Source organism: Thunnus maccoyii, chromosome 8 (genome assembly GCF_910596095.1).
Source record: "Thunnus maccoyii chromosome 8, fThuMac1.1, whole genome shotgun sequence".
NCBI classification, from domain to species: Eukaryota; Metazoa; Chordata; class Actinopteri; order Scombriformes; family Scombridae; genus Thunnus; species Thunnus maccoyii.
Genome location: NC_056540.1, coordinates 17,941,554 through 17,963,047, shown reverse-complemented (window position 1 = coordinate 17,963,047; position 21,494 = coordinate 17,941,554). Strand labels below are relative to the sequence as shown.

Below are 21,494 nucleotides of genomic sequence, written 5' to 3'. Positions count from 1 at the left end.
TGTGTTTGTGTGTGTGTGTGTGTGTGTGTGTGTGTGTGTGTGTGTGTGTGTGTGTCGTGTTGTTTTGGATGGTCAGTTAGAGCTCTGGCACCCATATAAGTGGTTACCTTGACAGGCTGCCTGATGCTTGACTTCATTCATTCCTCTGGTTGCTGGTAAAGCCTGTGAAAGAAACTCTTGTTCACTTTTACATTCATCTGTGAGATTCTGAACTCTGGAGAGACTTGCACATTCAGCTCACTGGTCACTCTGCAGGTAAATCTTATCTTTTTTCCTTAATATTTTTTCCCTTATTATTCAAATTACTTTCTTCGTTTGATTTATTTGTACATCTGAGTTTTACATCACAGAAGGAATGAAGGAACAAGAGATAGAATGAAGCAGTTGTTAATTTTAATCAAAATAACTGCATGAATATATTGTGTGTGTGTTTCTGCGTTTTATTATTTATGACTTTTTTATGAGTACTTTGACTTTATAACATTTGTTTTGCATTTTACAGACATGAAGTTTGTGATTCTGTTTGCTCTTCTGAGCGGTAAGTCAGACAATTTCATGAATTATATGTTTTAGTCTGTGTGTTTAGTTAATGTAGGTGCATGTTGTTTTAGATTTAGGTCCATGATAATATTATGCTTTAAGCAGCAGTGTAAGTCACTTCAGTACTCAGACTGAGCAATGCGATATGATTACCCCAAAAAATTTGCATTAATGCTGCCTTTACATTGTCTATTAACATTCAGCCATTTAAGATGTCCAAACATTTTCTAAAAACACATTTTCTTCTGTGAAAATGTGGCGTTTCTTTCTTAATTTCTTTAAGTGTGATTCTGTAACATGATTTCTACGTACATTTTAAATGATATAATGTTATTTTAAATGTCAAAGAATTACTTGATCTTTTTTTTAATCAAACCTTCATTACAAGGATAATTCATTAGTCTTCGACCGTGAAAATGCCCTTGTGTTCAGGGTATTTTGTTCCTTACCTGCTTTTAATATTGTGTTCAGGGGTTTTTGCAGCCCCATTCATGAAGGAAGAGCAGGCAAAGCGATTTATCAGGCTGAAGAGACAGTCAGGATATTGGGATCCAAACCACTCTCAGAACCAATGGGGTTACACCATTCAAGAACAGGTGACAGACACAGCACTGTGGTGTGAATTATGGTCAAACACCAGTCTGAACATAATTCATAGCCAGTAAATGCAAAATCCAAGTCTTTGAATGAAAGAGGCTTTATATGACAGAGTGTCTTTCTTCCTCAGGCTAACGAGTACTGGACAGCAATTCGAACAGATGCCCAGTACTACATGGACATGGGTCACCTGATGTTTGACCGCTCTGTCGCTGAGTGAGTGAGATAATCAGAAGCACAGCATGTGCCACTTTTTATCTAATTGTCCTTACAATATAGATTTGTAGTGTAGTTTTGTTTTGTATGGGTAAACACAATTTAAGTGCCATATTCTGCCTATTTTACCACATGTCCATCCTCTGAAGTTCATTATTGAATCGCTCTGTTTTTAATTTTGTCCACCAAGGACTAAACAGTCACTTCTATTGCCATTTGGAGTTGCTATTTGGGGTGATTTGTGCCCAAATCACCCTGTGCTTTAAATGGTGTGTGTGAGTGAGTGCTAAAACTCCCTATTAACATGCTATTCCAGTGACATCTTTAATCACATTTAGTTGATGTATATGTTCTTTCTTTTTTTTTTGGTTCTGTCTATGTTGCAGTGAAAACAACAGGATGTACATGGAGATGCTGCGCAACGCTCGAGCTCACCTGGACAGCCACACGGGGCAACGCAAATAGAAAACAAGAAGAGGAAAACTGAGGAGATGAGACATCACACTGCAGACAAAAATAATGTAGTGTAGACGTGCTTATACTAATTTGACTTACAGAGTCAACAGGAAATACATTTCAATGTATTCTGAGCTTCAACCACATGCTTTTATAATGGAATGTATATGTTTTGTCATTAAATACAATATGTAGCAGTTTTAAGTACAAATGAGAGATGAAAATAATCAAACAAATAAGAATTCTCATATTAACGCTCTGCTTCCATTGTTCATTTTATTCTATAACAACTCATAATATCAGTGAAAATGAATAAAGTCATAAAAGTTTTTGAATTGTTTTTTGCTAGTTGGATGTTGCTTTTTATGAAAGTATGGATTCTTTTAGAACAATGATGCCTGCAATCAAATATTAACTTCAATGAAATGTGATAGATAAAATTAAACCGCGCTTTTTAAACAGGTAATTGCAAAGTTTTACATTTCATGTCCATTCTTAACAGATCTTTCATGCGGTGCTTTTGGTAGTTCAAGCCTCGGCTTTGTTTTGACAGAAGAAAAGAGAGAAACTGTTCTTTTCTGTTCTGAGATGAGAAAAATTGAATAGAAATAGAAAAATAGAAACTGTGTTTGCTTTACAGACATCAGAATATTTCCTTTCAGAAAATTCTTTGGGGAGAAAACATCCTGTTTGTGTTTTGTATTGTGTGTTGTTTGTATGCGTGACCACTGGGTGGTGCTCTCAACTGCAGATATCCCCTTACTTCACCCATTTCACCCATCATTTACTACTTTCCTTTTTTGATAAATCTTATTTATATGTAGCTCAGTTTCTCCTGACGTGTGCATAGTTTGCTAATAAACTGTCCCTGACTTGTTTGTAGTGCTTGAAGTGTTGCAATTTTCTAACTGAACATTTGCTGATATTATAAACATGGAATTTTCATATAAACCGACATAAACATGGCGTTAGTTATGAGAAATAAGGCATTGTGTATTCAAAACAACTTTATTAGTGTGATAAAGAACATCTAAACAGTACAAATGCAGTACATTTGAGAGTTGTGTAATTTAAAGAATAATTGTCTTAATTTATTCATCACACTTCATGTTACGTTGAGAGAATTGAACAGAAAATAGTACAGTTGAAGTTGTTGATTGACACAAAATTAATCAGCAATTATATCTTAAAGTTTTGGACAAAAAATCTGAAGATGTCACCTTACTCTTTAGGAAATCATGATGGCCATTTTTCACTTTTTCTGGAAGTTTATAGACCTAATGTGTTTGATAATTCTAAACACTCATCAATGGATTAATCAATAATGAAAATAATTGCTAGCTGTAGCCTTAATGCTAGATTCTTCAAAACATTTGCATATAAAAGTTGCATCTCCAGTGAAGGTAGTTAAATGTTGTTTGTACTTTGCAATATTAAATAATCTATTTTTCTTAAAATATATACATTATTACAAAGTACAGAAGTTACCATAAGCGGTATGTTGTGCTTCAGGTATGTGATAACTCGAGCGATCCTCGAGCGAGTGCCAGAATAGTTATTTATGAAGAATCTGATGAATCTATGACATGAAGAAATTGTTGAATACCTCAAAATTTGTGACAGACATTAATGAAGAAGTCAGTGATCAAGTCAATAGTAGAACCTGTAGTGCAGTTTAGCAGTTTTATTTAATTTTGGTTGAAGCTGGTGTTTTTACTACACGTTTTTAAATGTTCATTTAATTTAATCTTAAATCCTTTACTAGCATTGTCAGCATGTATAATCTAAACCAAGGTGTCTTATGGCTGAAGCTATGTGTAAAATTTGAGAATGAATGGGCTAAATGAATCAACATTGTTTGGCACCAATCTTCACCAGGATTGTCTTATTTTTCTACAGCAACAGAACATTATGCATCATAATAATTTAAAATATGGTAAAATATCCATAAATATTCTATACATAGTGTCTCTAACTGAAACGTAATGACATACAGCACATTTTACACAGTGGATTTGGGAACGAAACCTAACCAACAGAAAATCTAACAGTCAAAGTTCTTCAATAAGCACCTGTGGTTGCTTTCTCTTGCTTCAGTCTTTCAAATGATTTTAAAGACTCATCTTGAAAGTGGATCATCAGTAGCCTGCAAATGAGATGTGTTATAGATGTTAGTTTGAAGGTGGATCCTCACTTGCAGTTGGAGGTGGGATTTTGAGGAACTTCTGCAGAGCAGGAGTAAAGATGAGGATGGTGCCCAGTACTGCGACAGTAAGGAAAGCCCACAGGAAGATCCTGTCTAACACCTGGGCCACAAACTTCCAGTCTTGTACCACCTTGGAAAAAGAAAAAAATGGAGAGATATGACAGCAATATTTAAATTGCAATCTGCAGACAGTTGCAGTTGTTGCTCAAGTCTTCACTAAGACTAAGAAAGTGGATCATATCACCCCAGTTCTCAGATCTTTACACTGGCTTCCTGTCTGTCAAAGAATTGATTTTAAAATACTGCTGTTGGTTTATAAAGCACTGAATGGTGCTGCTACATCATGAACCATCCAGACCTCTCAGGTCATCTGGGACAGGTCTGCTTCCAGTCCCGAGTCAAAACTAAACATGGAAAAGGAGTGTTCAGTTTTTATGCTCCACATATCTGGAACAAAATCCCAGAAAACTGTAGGTCTGCTGCAACTCTCAGTTCTTTTAAATCAAGGCTGAAGACTTTTCTGTTTGCTGCTGCCTTTGATTAAATCAAATTTGAGACTTCTGATTAATATCTCATACTGCACTGTAACTTTTATTCTCCTGTTTCATCTGCCTTATTCTATTTTAGCTTTTTAATTGTATTTAAATGTCTTATTATATTGCCTTGTGTTGCTTCAATATTCTGTCTTGATGCCTTTTATCTTTTATGTAAAGCACTTTGAATTGCCTTGTTGTTGAAATGTGCTATACAAATAAACTTGCCTTGCCTTGCCTTGCCTAAATTATATATTCCTTTATATTTCTGGTTTGATCATACATACACTTTATTTTAATACAATGCAGCTAAACACACCTCTCGAATGAAGTGCTCCTTGCGGATGTGTCTGCTGATGTAGCGCACTGAATAGATGGCCTTCTCCAACATGGTCGCCCAGGCCTCTTCCTCTTTCCCCTCAGGAGTCGTCTGTCCATGGGCTCCGCTGTTCGCTCTCTGGCCTCCTTTCCGACCTCCAGATCGCGCCTTCAACTCAGGACTTTCAGGAGCCAGTTCTGGGTAGTGGTAGCGGTCGGTATGACCTCGCATGCACAGCAACCGAGGAAGTTTCTGAAGGAAGAGGTTACGAACCCACGGTGACATGGGGTGGTAGGTGGCTGAGGAGCGGTGGTGCACGTTGATGACAAAGACAGTGACGATGATTGAGAGAGTGACAAATATCATGATGAACAGCAGATACTCTCCAATAAGCGGAATCACTTTTGAGGAGGAGGGGATGATCTCTTCTATGACCAAGAGGAACACAGTGAGTGACACTAAGACGGAGGTAGAGAGTGACAGCTTCTCCCCTTCATCTGAGGGAAGGTAAAACACCAGGACAGTCAGAAAGGACAAACCCAAACAAGGGATAATGAGGAAGAGTGTGTAGAACAAAGGCAACCTCTTCAGGATGAAGGAATACGTGATGAAGGGGTAAGAATATAAGCCATCCTTCCTGTTCCCTCTTGCACCAGTGGCACTGAGGATCTCCCATTCCCCATTATCGAAGAAGTCCTTCCGATCTACCTGGTTGTCCATCAGAACCAAGTCCACCATGTTGCCATCGTACGTCCAAGAGCCAAACTTCATGGAGCAGTTCTGCCGGTCAAAGGGGAAGAAGGTGACGTCCATAGTGCAAGCGGACTTATAACTGGCAGGTGGCGTCCAGGTGATGGCACCGTTGAACTTGACAATAGCTTTGGTCATCAGGGAGCCTTCAAATCGCCCATCAGCACTGACAAAATGAAACAAAAGTCAGTAAAAATTCTGTTTTTTTCTTTAGAATCATATTCACAGAATCTCTGCCTCTGTGTTCGGGGAGAGTGATATTGGTTATGTTAATTTATCCTTTGTAATTTTATTTTATTTTATTGTGATATATACATTTATTTTTCTTATATTGTTATATAGAATAACTCACAATCAACTGTGATATTAATGGACTGAATGAGTATGGCACTTTTGATCAAAGCTCAGTATCACATGACCCTGTTTAGTGTGTCTTACTTCTCGTAGAGGACAATGTCTGGGAGCCAGATATTTTCAGAAGGAACTCTGATGGAAGTGATTCCTCCATACTTGTCTGGATTCCATCGCAGCTTGTAATCAATCCACTCCTGCTCAGCATAAACAAAGGACACAAGGTGCTATATTATTAAGCCTATACACAACACTAAACAATACCAATGTTATTTTTAATGCATAAGCATCAACACTTGGATCACATCCACCAGAGATTCATGCGTCTCCCCAATCTGTCACCTGTATATAGGCTGTATATATTATTACATTGATTGTTTGATTTTTTTTCTATAAAGAAAATTACTTTTAGTCAGAGTATGCTGTGAAAAGTGGGTCAAAATTTGCTATACAAACAATAGTTTTTAAATTTATCAGATGATACAATAGGTGCTCTCAAAATGTAGTGTTGAATTTAGTATTTAGATTTTCTGTATTTTTGTAAAGAACACCAGTCAGTTCCCCTGTTCAACAGACGATTGCTGTATGTGTCTGTATCAGCCATTGAGCCGCAATAAAATTTTGAATTGCAAAATTCTCTTAGATCAGCACATTGTTATTCTCTTTATATTGGCCAAGACCTGATGTTATCTAGTTTGATAATAATAATGAAACTAGATCATAAAGGCAAAAAATACCTTTTCTTGCTCTGTTAAACAAATATTAGCATGTGTCATCTTATTGATTTGTTGTTCAACCATGTAGACTCAGTTTATTTTTGTCTCTTGCTTACCTGACACAGCCAAACATTAGTTGTCATTAGCTGGTTCTTCTCATCCTAAAAATGGACAAAGACAACAGACAAAAGAAGGATATTTGAAAAGTAGAAAATTCTCCAAACAAGTCTTTAAATACAAGACAAACACTAAATCTGAGTAATATTTGTAAATGTCAAAGTAAAAGTGAGAAAGACTGCTAATGTCAGCCGTCAAATTCAACAAGTTTGGTTTTTAAGGCTCTGATATCTCCCACTTCGGCTAAAAAAATCAGATATCAACACAGATGGCAACCACACATATATTAGTAGTACTAAACTGTATATCAGTGATGCTCAGATGAATTATATGTATGTTATATTATATGTATGATTGGATTATATGTATGTAACTTATTTACAGCACTAAGCATGGGTGATCTGAGTGTTCCATCATGACATTAGATTAGATTAGTGGACTAGATCAGAAGCTTGGTCGAAAATAAATAAATCATATTTTTTCATTTCCATGAAATCAGCCGGAATTCAATTTACCTGTCTATGCCACTTCCTTAGCAAACAAGAAAAAGGAAATATAACACCAGAGGTGGGTGCAGTGGACCAAGCTGAGAAAATATAGGTACAGTGAAAGGTAAATAGAGAGAGACAGAGAAAGAGAGTAGCGAACATGGGCTTGCTTCCACATCACTGGAGACAAGTTTGAGACGTTGGGGAGAGACTTAGAGAAAAATAAATCTTGCAAAGGTGATACAAAGATATACAAAGACATAGGTGAACAGAGAGACAGGGAGTGGTTTAGCTGCTCAGTGTATCCGGACCAGGCCTCAGCTGTCAGACTGAGTTGGATGTTTTGGTGATCACATAGAGCAGAGGTGAACCATAATCTAATACAGAGCCATGCAGCAGCCCAGGAACACTGGGGACAATGCAGTACAAAGTGTACCCTACTGTAGCTGTTAGCAGTTAGCTCTCTGTCCCTCTATTTTTACTAAAATCCAGCAAATCATCAACCTAAACCTTTTTTGCCATGAAGGACTTTTGTTTAATTCATCATTGGTTGTCTTTGCCCGGCATATGTGTTAGTTGGATGGATGAAGAGTTCAATCTAAACTGGTTGAGATGAATATTTCAAGCCGAGAAGCGTGGCTCCTCCATTAGCATCTTCCATTTTCTCCTCTTGAACACCTAAACCATCTCAACCTATCAGAGCCAGCCTTTGAAATATTAAAGGAACACTCCAGAGAGAGACTGTGTGGTTGTAGATGTGAAGAGAGTGTTCCAGATCTATTTCAGGACCATGGAAAGCTCCACATAGTGACGCGGCCAGTGGTCTGTTTGGTTTCAGCACCATGGACAGTAACACTGCTCATACATTAGAATCAAATGGGAACCTACCACACCTAACCTTTGTTCTCAATTATAAAGAGAAACTGTTCATTTTTTTACCATTTGATTGATGCATTTGAGTGGTTTTCCTTTTATCTTCTTTTGTGTATTTTTTTCAGTCCTCATCTCTTTTGTTATTGTCAACAAATCCCATGAAAAGACCAAAATCAACAATGCGTTAGTCCACCTCTCAGTACTTCATCACCCAGTCTGCGACTCTCAGCCCCAAGCCTGTTTTTTCTTACTGAAGATTTAAATATTTAAAAACATGTTACAAGTACATATTGTAATTTTTTTAAAGGCTAAGTGATTTCCAAAAGCAGCTGGGCACTTTAGCGAACTTAAGCCAAACAGAAGTAAATGGTGCATTTAATGGGGACTATTTTCAGCCACAGATTTGGTGAGATAGCAGTAATTACAGCAGCAGTGTATGTGGGAGTGACTCAGAATAAACTATGCAATATGTGATTTAATAGTTTGAAGGTCTGTGGGACAGAGGAATAAGCTATAATTAAGCTAAAATAATAATTAATTGTTGGTTTTGGTATTTTTGTGTGACAGACAACACATAAAATATAGAGTATCACCAGACTTACCATTTAACATCCGAGCCATGATTAGGTTTGTTGGGGTTAGAAGTTGGGTTTAACCTTTTAATCTCCAACTATATTTCCCCTTAAGTTGCTTCAAAATTAGAAAAATCATAACTTTCCATGGTGTATGTCATGTTCTACATCTGGTCACTGATGATATAAAATGCTTACATTCAACAAAATATTCAAACCACAATGACATTAAGTACTTAAATACACATTTTTATGTGATTGGCCTCATTAATAAGTCTAGAAGTCTACCTTACCTACCTCTATCTCAATTTGTGAAGGTTTGTGAGGGTTTGGTGGAAGATTCAGCTGTGCAACATATATTTGTAGTGATGCATCCACTGGCGGGGCCATTAGTTTAAGACATTGTTAGGGTTTGGTTTACCTAAAGGTAAGGATTAAGTCTCAGTTGTGTATGTGCTATTAGAGTAAGGGGTTGGGAATGCATGAAGACACTAAATATCCTCACAGAAGAGCGTGGGTATGTTATTGTATGTGGATGTGCATTCATCCTCACCACATCAACCAGCTGGGAGATCTTGAGTCCGAAGCGTACTTTAACAGTGTCATTGGCGCGTTGAATTGGCCTGACCCAGCGCTGGTAGCCTTGGAAAAGGTTCTTCAGCAGGGCATCCTCCATCTCCGCCAAGGATACAAACTCACTTGGAGCTTCAACGAAGAGGAGTGAGGTGGATTAACAACTGCTCATTATTACATTGCTGTTATTACTGTCCTCCACCATCACTACCCTGCTTCTGCCATTTCAGTGACAGGGGTGAAAACAGACAATTACAGTGAATTAAATGCTTGCTGGTACTTGCTGTATTTGAGTACCTGTTTTATAATTTTCTAGAAACATCATAAAATCAGTAACACTACTGCCAGTTGAGAAGCTCTGTATCAACTACCTTAGAAGAATTTTTTAGACGAAACAATTGATTGAAAATAATCAACAGATTATTCAGTAATGAAAACAATCATTAGTTTCATTCCTAGTTGGCAGAAGCATCATTTAGACATTCAAAGTAAGTTCACCTTGAACATCTCCCTCATTCGGTGACCTTTCAAAGTGCTGATGATGGTTACAACTTTGGACAACACCAGTTAATTGGATTGGTATTGATTGATCGTGCTTATTGGCCTTTACATATGCTAATTCTGTGTAGTAAAAACTGTGTAGTTTAGTGTAGTCTTGAGAGTTGTTTTTTTTTATTGGTATTTGTTCTTCAGTAATGTTCTTGTTGATCTTGTGATACTCTTGAGTCAAGTCAACAAACAGCACTTCTATTAGTATTCTTTTCACCCATGTCTGTGGCTGTGCTCATTAACTTCTGTTTGATGTTAAATGACGTGTTTGGCTGCTAATTAAAAGTTTAGCCCAACAGCACAAGCGCATTTGTAATTGGTTTAAACATTTACAGTCCTCTCACTGAGCACAAGTCTTGTTGGACATGTATTAACTGGAAATAGGAAAGACAGCTGAGGAAAATGAATTTGCAGTTTTACAAAAGAAATTCATCTAATGGATTTATTGTCATACTTGTAGACAGTGTTATGCTGGGTGTAAATGAACAAATTGAGCAAATTAATCTCATTTGTAAATACTTATTTGTGTATAATTATGTCACTCAACAGAAGAAAAAGTATAAAACCAGTCATTTCATTCCAAATCCAGGTAATCTTCATCCCTAAATAGACATAAAGTATGACCTCTCCCCCGTCAAATCACAGCAGTCAGAACTTCAGTCCTCAAGCCTCGTGTACAGGAAGGTATTGTGGATATATCAGACCACAAAAGAGGATGAAGAGTGAATGATACAGCTCTGTATAGAGTTACAAACGGAGGGGGAGGAGACAGAGATAGAATAACTGCGTCCAGAAGCTGGGCAGTCAGCACATCAGTCAGCCTCAGGCAATATGATGTCTCCGGGGGGACAAAGACAGTAACATTCACAAGCGACAGCTATAATGTCAGACACAGGGGACGTCAAGTGCATGTGTGTGGTGAGGGTGAGGGAGGAAGAGTGGTGGTAGAAGAGAGATGCTGGTTTCACCTCTGTCTGGCTGACATCATCTGGCTGGATTCATGGGTGAATAAATGTAAAGTATACACCATATGAAGATAAAACCAACGACTGTAGGAGTTTTCACCCCCATTGGATCACCTCTGTCTCTGGCTTCAAGGACTCAGTGAGGGCTGCTGAGTGCTGGACACTGATATCTGACACCTGTTTCCGTAGGTCTGATGACAGATCAAAGGACAGAGACAAAGCTGGGCCCTAACACATTATTGTGGAGCTGATATACTGCTTAAAAGCTCATAGGATTGATGCAGGAGTGCAGAGGGGCGTGGGATGATAACTCTTGCTCAGTACTAGTAATCAGAGTAACAAAACAAATCCAGTATTGCCACGTCCTACAACTAAACATCCAGAAACAGTATGACTTTGTCAGCACTCCCTCTATCTGTCAGACAAAAGTTGAGGGGCATACTGAACAATTTCAATTTCTGTCCTTATATTGTGTCTAAAGGAAAGAGAAATGTTCTCTCCAAGTACAAACAGCCCACTCTCTTTGATTTTAAGGAGCAAAATGAAGAATAATAACATAAAAAGGACATATGGTGAAAGTAACAAAGTAAGAAAATGCTGCAAAGTAGCAATAACCTGCTCTAAGTATTGAGCGAGAGTAGGTTATGGGTGATAAGGTCATCAAAGGTTATGCGGAGTTGATTTAAATCTTTATAAGTCTTTAAAAAAAACGTTGCACCACATGCTTTGTCGATTATGATCTTGTCGCCTAAAAATACTCAATAACGTGTATTTTTGTCAAAGTTTGCTTACCGGCGATGTTGGCGAGGGACAGCGGGCAGGACACCGACAGGAGGAGGAGGAAGAGGAGGAGGACCGCCAACTTCATGATGATGTCCTGGTCCGACTGAGCTCAGCTGGTGCAGCCTCCCGTTACTGACGGCTGTTCTGCTGGAGAGAACTACACACACACCGAGATGGAAAAGACATCGAGGTTTCCCATCAGTAGCAGGTACTGGAAACCATGCGGAAAAGAAGACCTCTGCCGTCGTTTTACAGAGGGCAGGGACCCGGTGTGAAGGCGCATGTGGCCGGTGTCCGTATGTTGTGACTCCGGTCGGGGCGTCAAGGGGGGCGGCGGTCAGCGGGACGGGGGGCGGCTCTCTGGAAGAGGAGGAGGAGGAGGAGGAGAGGAGGAGCACGGGTGGAGTTTAAAAGCCGCTCTAAACCATAAAACATCTTTCTATCTTTATCTCTGTAGTGCTGCTGTCCAGCATATAAACTGTTTTTTTTTCACAACATAAAGTGTATAAAAATACTGTTATCATTTCTGGACTTGGAAGGAAACTTAACCTCATTGTGATCTTGTGCTTTAAATTTCATACGCGTGTTTTACAATAGTCCTGTATCATCCTGCGAAAAATGCGAAAAAAGACTTTTGTAATGTTTCCTTTTAGAAATGTTGAATATTAGTGGGGAGGAGTTGTAATTGTAGTGGCGTGTGGCTTAAGACTCGAGGATCATGCGACATATAAAGTACTTAATTCCCCGTAGACGGTATTGCCCCCAGCAATAGAGTAATAGGACATAGTCTAATTGGCAGATGTTGTGACATCAAAATCAGTGATGGATGTTCATGTCACTGGCGTCGCGTGTCCACTGGAGAGCGCTAATAGGAGCAAACCAGGTCATCACATCAGTGAGCACTCAGAGGTGATATCATATGAGACCCTTTTTCTGGAAAGTCAACAGGAAACGAATAGCCAAATAGATAATGGTCTAAAGCTGCGATTTTATTCATGGTCACAGGTTTAGAGAAGAGGAAAGTAGTGAAAAACCTCTGTAAAATTCCCATCAGAGCATGTTTGTGCTCAAGTGTCATCATGTTTGTGGTGACATTATCACGATTTGTGTGTTTTAATTTCAATATTATAGACTTCGTACTACAGTGGGATTTAGTTTTGAATTCCTGAAACTGATTTTATTCATCTGCTGTTACTGATACTCACAGGTAGGTGATGTTCTCTACCTATTACATACAACAATACAACCAGGAATGAAAGTTTATTTTCTATGCATATATCACTGACACATGAAATTATCCATTCTTTTCAGTTTTACAGTGTCAAAATGCTGCTGATGTAAATAAGAGAAAAGTCAGAATATTTAATTAAAGTGGTTTAATGGATATGAAATTCTGGAACAAAACATATGAAGCCACCTGCTTCAGTATAAAAAAAATGACATTCAAAACCTCACATCAATCAAAGCATAAATACTGCCACCCCCTTCAAAGCTTGTACACACACAGATGGGGAAGGTGGAGGCTGGATCACAACTACAGAATTCAAACACTTAAATATAAAAAAGCATTCACCTTGCACATGCCCTCACAAGGATGAAACACTCACACATGCAGACACACACACACAAACAATCTGTGTAGATGTTTTCCATGTTGTGAAGTCTGTTGTGTCGTATCAGTGAATCAGTTGCTATGAGAGACAGTTTCTGATTCTGAACGGACTCCTGGAGACTCAGCCAGCACACACACTATCTTGTGTCACAGATGTTTCAAGTGTCAGCCAGAAATATATTGTCTCTCAAGGATACGTTTCTGTGTGTGATCATCTACAATAACGCACCTATAGACAGAACAAGTGTGAAAGTACTCACACTCAGACTCATGGGAACATCACCAGAGACCAGTGTGTGCGTGCGTGTGTGAGGTATTGGATTCAATGCAGCAGATTGAATGACCAAATGTTGTGTCACTGGTGCTGACAGAGAGAAGGAGGAAAGATTAATTATGATATTAGCTTACATAATTAATCAATTATGTAATGTTTTGATCACATTGTGAATTTTAGGAGGACACAAACAAACAGATGTTTATGAGTGACACTGCAGTTAGCCACCTGTGTAAAGGACAAATAAAGAGAGAGAGAATTTTAAAAAGAATGAGAGCAAGAAAAAGACATAGATTGTGGCGAGGACAAAATCATTAGAGGGAAACATAAACTCATTAACATCCCCCCACACAAACAAACACTGATAGCGATGGTAGGGGTGGTTTTATAAATAACAGCTGAGAATAGCAACACATTTGATAAAGACGTGTGCTGAGAAATCTGTACTGTGCAACCAACTCACTTCCAGGAGAGTGTGGAAAATGTTAAGTTGAGGTGAGAAACACGCTGTTGATGAGTTTTATAGGTTAGTTAAGTATCTACAAGCTTGACTACTTCTTTACTGTAATAAAACAAATATTAAAAGCATTGTTTTACACAATTACAAGTACACACACAAGTAACAAATTCAAATCAAATATGAGACGTGTATAATATAAGATGTTGTCTTTGGAATGCAAACCCACCCTCTTTGAGCTGCACAGCACATGATCTATAAAATAATAATCCAAGGTTTGGCTACGATTTGACTAGTAATGTATTTGCACTATATGCCATAAAAGTATCTGGACACAAACGTGTCAGAAAATGGAAAACGCATGGACACGTACGTCCATGTGTGCCACCACCCCAGTAAAATTGATGCAAAAAGTAAATTTGTTTGTTGGACTGAAAGCAGTGAATAAATAAATTAAAAAAACAAAAGCATGTCTTTCACAATGAGACAATGTATGACTTACTCTAGAGGTCCACACAACCACCAGTTTGTTTCTGGAAAGTGGACACATTGGTGTCATCAGGGTCATTGGGTCATCAGAAATATCAAAGACCAATATCTCAAAACTTCTGCAAGTAAAATCAACACTAAATTCTGACTAAATACAGCAAAAAAGAAAATGTGATTTCAGTGAACTAAACCTCTTAAAGAGACAGAATGAGGAATATGGGAATGAATGTAAGTGCCCTATGAGAACCATGCAACATACAAATATAGAAGAACGCAGACTCCAACACACACTCACATGTATATATTCTGTAGTTAACCAGGCATGAAGCAAACATTTTCTCTTTTGTATTTTTATTCCTTCTCTCTCTCTCTCTCTCTCTCTCTCTCTCTCTCTCCTTTTCTCTCTTTCTCTGTCATACACTCCCTCTCCCCTATGCTCTTCCTCTTCTCTCGTCCATGGGTTGAAGTGACGGGGATAACGGGAGGCTGATTATCACAATGAAATTATCCTGATTTTCTGCTCCACTTGGAGCCGTGGGGCGGGCAGCTGCTGCCTCCGAGATCGTCCCGTCCGCCTCGCCTCTAATCATTTGGAAACATAAATTCTCGCGGGCTGGAAACCTGCCGGTCCCTTCCCAGACGACTGTGGGCAGCTGCACAGTGTGTGTGCATTTGTCTGTGTTAGTTAATGTGTGACTGAGAGAGAGAAGACTGAAAGTGAGAGAATACATTTTCTGAATCTCTGTGTGTTTACCAAAATGTTAGAGCTTGTTTGTGTGTATGAGTGTGCGCTGTGGTGTTGCTGTTGTTTTTGTTTCCTCTGCTGGCTGTTGTTGAGCTCATAATTAAAGTCTACATAATTGGACTTGGTGCAGATATATTGAATAAATAAGAGGAACAGCCCTGTCTCCTAAGGCCCACAGGTTTAATCTTAATCTGTTTGTTGTTTTAAGGATTTTAAATAACTGGTGATAAAAGCAGGATGGGGATACAGCAAAGGAAGTCAAATCTCACAAAAGCTTCAAAGGAAAACACAAAGTCTTTGGTCTCACACATGCTAATACTATTAGCCCTCTAATGCTACCACCAGCACTTTAAATGATAACCTGATAAACTTGAAAGCTTTTTTTATCAGTGGAACTCAAAGTAGCTTATAGAGGATACATTTCTTTCAAAATCAGTCGAACTTTAAAGTGATCTGATGCAAAAAATCTCCACTCATTAATAATATGCGAGTTATTTGATATTTCAATCATCTAAAGTGCCAAAAAAAATCTGTGGCAAAAGTTTGATGGAAAGATTCTGACCAGATCTAAGAGGAAAAAAGTCGCTGGAAATTTTGTCAAAAGTTACAAGAAAGAAGAGGGAAAGTACTGGATGGAGGAATTTCAGGGTCCAATGTCAATTATAACAACATCAGTCACCATTGAGAGGAGAGAAAGTTAGTCACAGAATAAGCTTATTCACTCAGCAGACACACACACACAAAATATTTATCAACCACTAACATGATACTTCAATCTAGATGGCTCACAGTGATTTTCCTTTTGTTTTCATCTGACTGACGAGATGAGAAGAAAAGGCCTCTGATGGTTTGAAACTCAAGCCTGGCAGGCAGTATTACAATACTGTCTCCTTCGGATAACGTAGGAATGGCTGAAGAGCAACAATCATGTGCAACAACAAGGTAAAATAATATTGCAATGTCTGTGTCTGGGTCTAACTCATGTTGTGTGGATATAAATCTTTTCACACAATCACATTGTGAGGACTCACATTCCTTTTGGCAACAAAAGACATGAACTTTTAGGTTAAAGTCATGGGTAAGGGTTGGGATCAGGTATTCAGTAGATATGGTTTAAATTAGGGTCTCCAGGTGGTTAACGTAAGCCAGTGACCTACTAAGTCCTAAGTGATGGCAGCAGTTATTTATTAGACATAAAATGTGCAAATATGATGTATTCAAATTTAACAGTTTCTTAATTTTTGTATTGCATTTCTAAGATTTCAGTACAAAACACAAATTACATAATCTTTTAAATGAAAAAATATATCTTTTTATTATGAAAGTGAAGCCTGCTTGGATGTTTGGATGAGAATTTACAGTACAGTAAGATTATTACAGTAAGATACAAAGCACATCTCTGTACTTTGTTGGTATGACAATGTCCACACACTTTTAAACTAAACAGTATTTCAGGGAGCAATCAAAACCACTGACAGGTCACAGTGTTGATGTATGTAATTTAAATGAGCCCTCTGGCATTTATTGTATGTATGAACTGTGGACCCTTTGGGAGGCATAATCGATAAGATTTATATACCATCCATTTTTCCACAACTATACTCATATTTTTGTATTTCAACACATCTTGAAATATTGTATTGTGCACCCCCATTGTGTGTGTATGTCTGCGTGTGCATGTGTGTGGATATGTGTGTGTCTGTCAGAACACTTCAGTCCCGAGCCAGTTGGCAGAGATTGAATAAACTCTGGCACACCAAAGATGCTGTCAGATGTGACATCAGATGTGAGTCAGCTGTGCTTTGTGTGTCTCATCTGTATTTGTGCATATATGCATGAGTGTCTCTATGTACTGCATGTGTATGTATTTGTGCATGTGTGATGTGCACATATGCATAATTGTGTGTGTGCACGCATGTGTGTGTGTGTGTGTGTGTCCACCTGTGTGGTGTGCCAATATGTATGTATGTAAATCTGCATTTGCATAATTTTGTGTGTGCTTCTTCTGCCTGTGCATGCTCTGTATTTGTGTGTCTGTCTGTGTGCAGCTATACAACTGTATGTATATGTGTATGTACGATATGTGTGTTCTTGTGCTGTGGTTGCTCCTCAGGGCTTTTCACCCTGGGATGTCAGCAGTGAGGAATGGGCTGGGTGTGTGTTTCTTTTCTCTTTGTCTGTCTGTGTGTCAGTGCCCATGAGGAGTTCATAGTGCTTGCTGTCCCGGGAGAAATTAGTCTCCATTTCTCATCTAGAGTCACAGAAATGTTGTGTAACCTTCATCTGCCTCTGGACAAGACAGACAGATAATGAGGCACCTTCTGTCATGCACCCACATATGCAATGTGTCACATTCACATGAAGTTGTAACGATGGCATCAGAAAATTCTTGACTTGTTGGAGCTCTTGGCAAAAGACTTCACATTGTATTTACATCCTCATCCTGATTCCTAACATACAAATGGAAAGTTGAATGTGTAAACTGCTGACCACATTAGCAGATAATGTAACAAGAACAATTGTTGTGGCCCCCAAAAATCAGTCTAACTGCTGTTTATTGTAGGCAGGACAATAACATCTCCACCCATTTGTACCAAGTTTATACTCCTAATCCAAAAATGTTGGATTTAGAAATGTACAATCGCTTTTTCCTCCAACAGATCCTGTAAAAATCTGTTATCCCTCTGTTAAATCATGATGCACTATACACTTAATAATAATCATCAATAAAATCATATATCACCCTGTGCTGAATCTAAAAGTAAATATTGTAGATTTAGTACATGTGAAACTCTAATATCTATGGAAGCTCTTCCAGTTCAGGCCTTGTTCTTCTCAAAGCCACTAGAAGTAGCATATATAGCTACATTTGTACAAAACTGAGTGTTTGCAACATACTGAGGGTAGGAATTGGAAGACGAGAAGTAGATTATGTAACATGACAGATTTGAGAAGTTTCTTAGGACCTATTGCTGACGTTTTTTGCCAACTGTAACACATTTGGGATTCCTTTTAACTGACATGACTTCAGCAGACCCACAGTCAATTTCTCCATGAAGACGGAACCTACAAACCTTTTACAACCACCTTTCAAGTTTTTGATGTATTTTCGATGGAGCATCACCCAAAATTTCAGCTATTTTGGGTACAGCATGACATATCAGCCTACACAAATCATTTCAGGAAGCCTGTTTGAGCAGATGTGAGAGACCGTAATAATATAAAGATATTATTTTATTGTCAGAGGGACAACATTCACTCACACACACAAAGAAGGACTCCAAAAACACTCAGAGTTGTATTAATATAAGTCTCTCTGGTGATACAGGAAAAGGGTGTGAATTGGAGACTTTTTGACTGCCTCACTGCTTCCTTCATAATCCAAATAATGGATTATAAAGTTGATTGACTGAAGTTATGTCACGGTGCTCTCAGGTGATGTGGGATTTCAGGGTTTTGCTCTGTTCTGTGTTCCAGTTGCTGTCCAAGGTGCTGAAATGGCATCTGCAGGGCTGATCACTGCTGTCGCTGTCCAGGGTGCTGATCCTCTGCCTATAGAGCACCACATGGATCATATGTCCTAGGGGTTTGGGTAGTTTTCAATGCTGTCACACACAAAAAATAACAAAGTACTTAAACAATGAAGGGTTCTTTCTTCATTCCTCATTCTATTTTTCTGTCTTTGTGTCAAATGTTTTGGCCCACAGGTGTGTGTATATTTGTTTATTTATCGTTAATTGCCTCAGTACTCAGCAGGTAGTCTCTGTACTTACAAACATGAGGGCCCCACCTCTGCATGAATTAGCATGCTCTTTTGACAATGCAACAGTAGCCTAAAATGGTAAGTTAGTGTGGGTTGCATTTCTTCATACTGTTTTTTTTTTTAAATTTTCTACCTCTAATTTATGTTGTCATAACCTCATATGTATTTTTTTTTTTACACAGCGCTGAATAAATACATGAGCAGCACAAACAGAATAAATTCGTTATCTGAGGGTGATAATGAGCAGCAATGCATCCAGTATTATCATTTTAGGGAAGATTTAAGGGAAAAAATAATATGCCCTACCACCTTTCTTGTTCAGCACAGTTCAAGGCAAAAAATGGTTTCTCTAATGTGAAAAAGAAAATAACATGCTGCACAGACATGCAGACTTCCCCCTTAATCAAAGTACAGTATGCATTTCTCTCGATGATAACTTTAAATTTCTGTGATGTTTGCTCTCAAATCCAACACGGTGCCAGAAGCATTTTCTCTTGTTCCACCAAAATGCTCTTTTAAATTCTAAGACAATGTTTCTTCATCCATCTATAAATATTCATCAGAGAGTAAAATTAGAAGCCTGCTCTTTCTGAGCATGTGTGAGTGTGTGTTCAGTGAGTGTGCGCGCGCAATATTCTACTTCAAGAAGCAACTATTTATGTGTGGGAGAGGACCCTGTATATGTGTGTGTGTGTGTGTGTGTGTGTGTGTGTGTGTGTGTGTGTGTGTGTGTGTGTGTGTTCAGAAGGCTCCCATTGGAATGAATTATTTAGAAGAGAGTCTCCTTTACTTATCCATGGTCGACTGGCCACAGGCACGTACCCTTCTGCTCATGATGACACAAGAGACTACCCTAATTCACCATCTACCCTTCTGCAGTATGCCCCCATCTCACCCTCCAACCCCACCCCAACTTTTCCCAGCATGCTCTAGTTCACTGCAGATGTCTCCACAACACATCCTCAATCCCCCAAACTACTGTAGGAAGACTGAAAGGGAAATACAGAGGAAGAGACACAGAAGGGGCAAAAAAAAACGCCATTTGATTTCACACACAAGGTGTTTTTAGAAAGTGCATGAAAGATGTAAAACAAGTGAAGTATGTAACACAATTATACATTTTTTTCCCAAAAGCTTAATCATAAGAAGCAAACTTGAAAAACGTGAAATTAAATCCTAAACACACACACACTCTCTGTGACAAGTCCATCATCTTGGAGTCCTGCTATCCAGGAGCTTGATGCTAACAGTCGGCATCAACAGCGAAGAATCGTGTAAAATATTCATCCATGTGGCTGGCTTAATAATGTATTATCCCTCAGTTTAGCACCCAGAGCTTTGCTGTGCTCTGCTTTGCTCAAACTGCCACCAAATACTTGAAGTCCAATCATTCAAGAAAGATGCGCAGCGCTCAAATATGAAACTTACACCATTACAAATTCGGATGTAGCTTTCAAAAGCAACTCCCAGCCCATCCTGTGTGTCTTTCTGAAAATATTATGACAGCCAAAAATATCAGGACCTTTGTTTAGGAGGGACAGGTGGTGTGTTAAGTGTTAAGAATAACATTGTCAGACTATTTAATTCCTCGTTAAAATTTTGAAGAGAATCTCAGAAAGTTGGGCGAGAGCCAGTTAGGAAAATTGCATGCATCATACAAATACTGTCCAGACATAGCTGGAATAGCTGGTTCTCTGGTTGATCTCTTCATTCTGTGGCAGCCAGGCGCTAATGTGACCCTGTCAGCCAGTAGACTGAGACTGATGGGATACTATGTACATCTGTAGTACAGCTGCTGCTACTTCTGCTGCTGCTGCATCTCCATATTTATAACTAGATTCAATCCACTCCATAATCTGCAAGTAGGAAGATCCAAGCTGCACATATGGACTCACATAAACACACACTGAGACTGTCTTAGACTCTCGCTCTCACTTCCCCAGGTGACATGTGTAATCTTCCCCTCTTCCCCACACACATGAAACGTGCACACGCTCATTCAGTGCACGCAAGCGGGGATTAAGTGTGAGTGGTTGAGTTGCAGAGAGCCACAGGGTAGGCCAATTCAAAGACGGAGTCAGACTCCAATCTGACTTCAGGGGGGAAAGAGTTGCATGATGTGCCTACATCACCCTGAAATTTCAGTGTGTGTGTGTGTGTTTGTGTGTGTGTGTGTGTGTGTGTATGTGTGTGTATGTCAGTGCTGACAGGCACATTCAGACTCACCCGTGACCTTTGATAGAGGAAAGGCAAGAGAGGGATAAGTCAGAAAAAGAGAGAAGCTTCAAAGAAAAATGCTTTGCTGTGCTTTTTGCTTTGGAGATGGGTTTGGGCCGCTTCACCCAATGTGCATCAATACGTGTGTCTGTGTGTCTTCACATTGACACTGTCCTGAATTGACACTGTCCACTAAAATAACAGTTGTTGAACAAATTGTAGTTTTGGATATTGTAACTGCATTTAACTATATGCAGTTACAATGTCCAAAACTACAATTGATAAAATAAACCATTAAATAAATCAAAAATAAGCCATAGCCATGAACCAAAT

The 21,494-nt window shown here is 38.7% G+C and overlaps 1 protein-coding gene across 2 annotated transcripts; it reads right to left on the bottom strand.

The window, feature by feature from the left end:
* Positions 1 to 2,850: 2,850 nt before the first annotated feature.
* Positions 2,851 to 11,905, bottom strand: LOC121901683 (neuronal acetylcholine receptor subunit non-alpha-2-like). 2 transcript variants are annotated; one of them, XM_042418592.1, is made up of 6 exons: positions 11,614 to 11,905; positions 9,288 to 9,439; positions 6,801 to 6,845; positions 6,056 to 6,165; positions 4,868 to 5,783; positions 2,851 to 4,145 (listed from the first exon to the last, which is right to left on the bottom strand). In XM_042418592.1, exons 1-6 carry the CDS (start codon positions 11,687 to 11,689, stop codon positions 3,981 to 3,983), a joined length of 1,464 nt encoding a protein of 487 aa, XP_042274526.1. In that variant the 5' UTR covers positions 11,690 to 11,905; the 3' UTR covers positions 2,851 to 3,980. The 2 variants fall into 2 exon arrangements, with proteins under 2 accessions (XP_042274526.1, XP_042274527.1); XM_042418593.1 differs by lacking the exon at positions 9,288 to 9,439.
* Between the last annotated feature and the right edge of the window lie 9,589 nt (positions 11,906 to 21,494).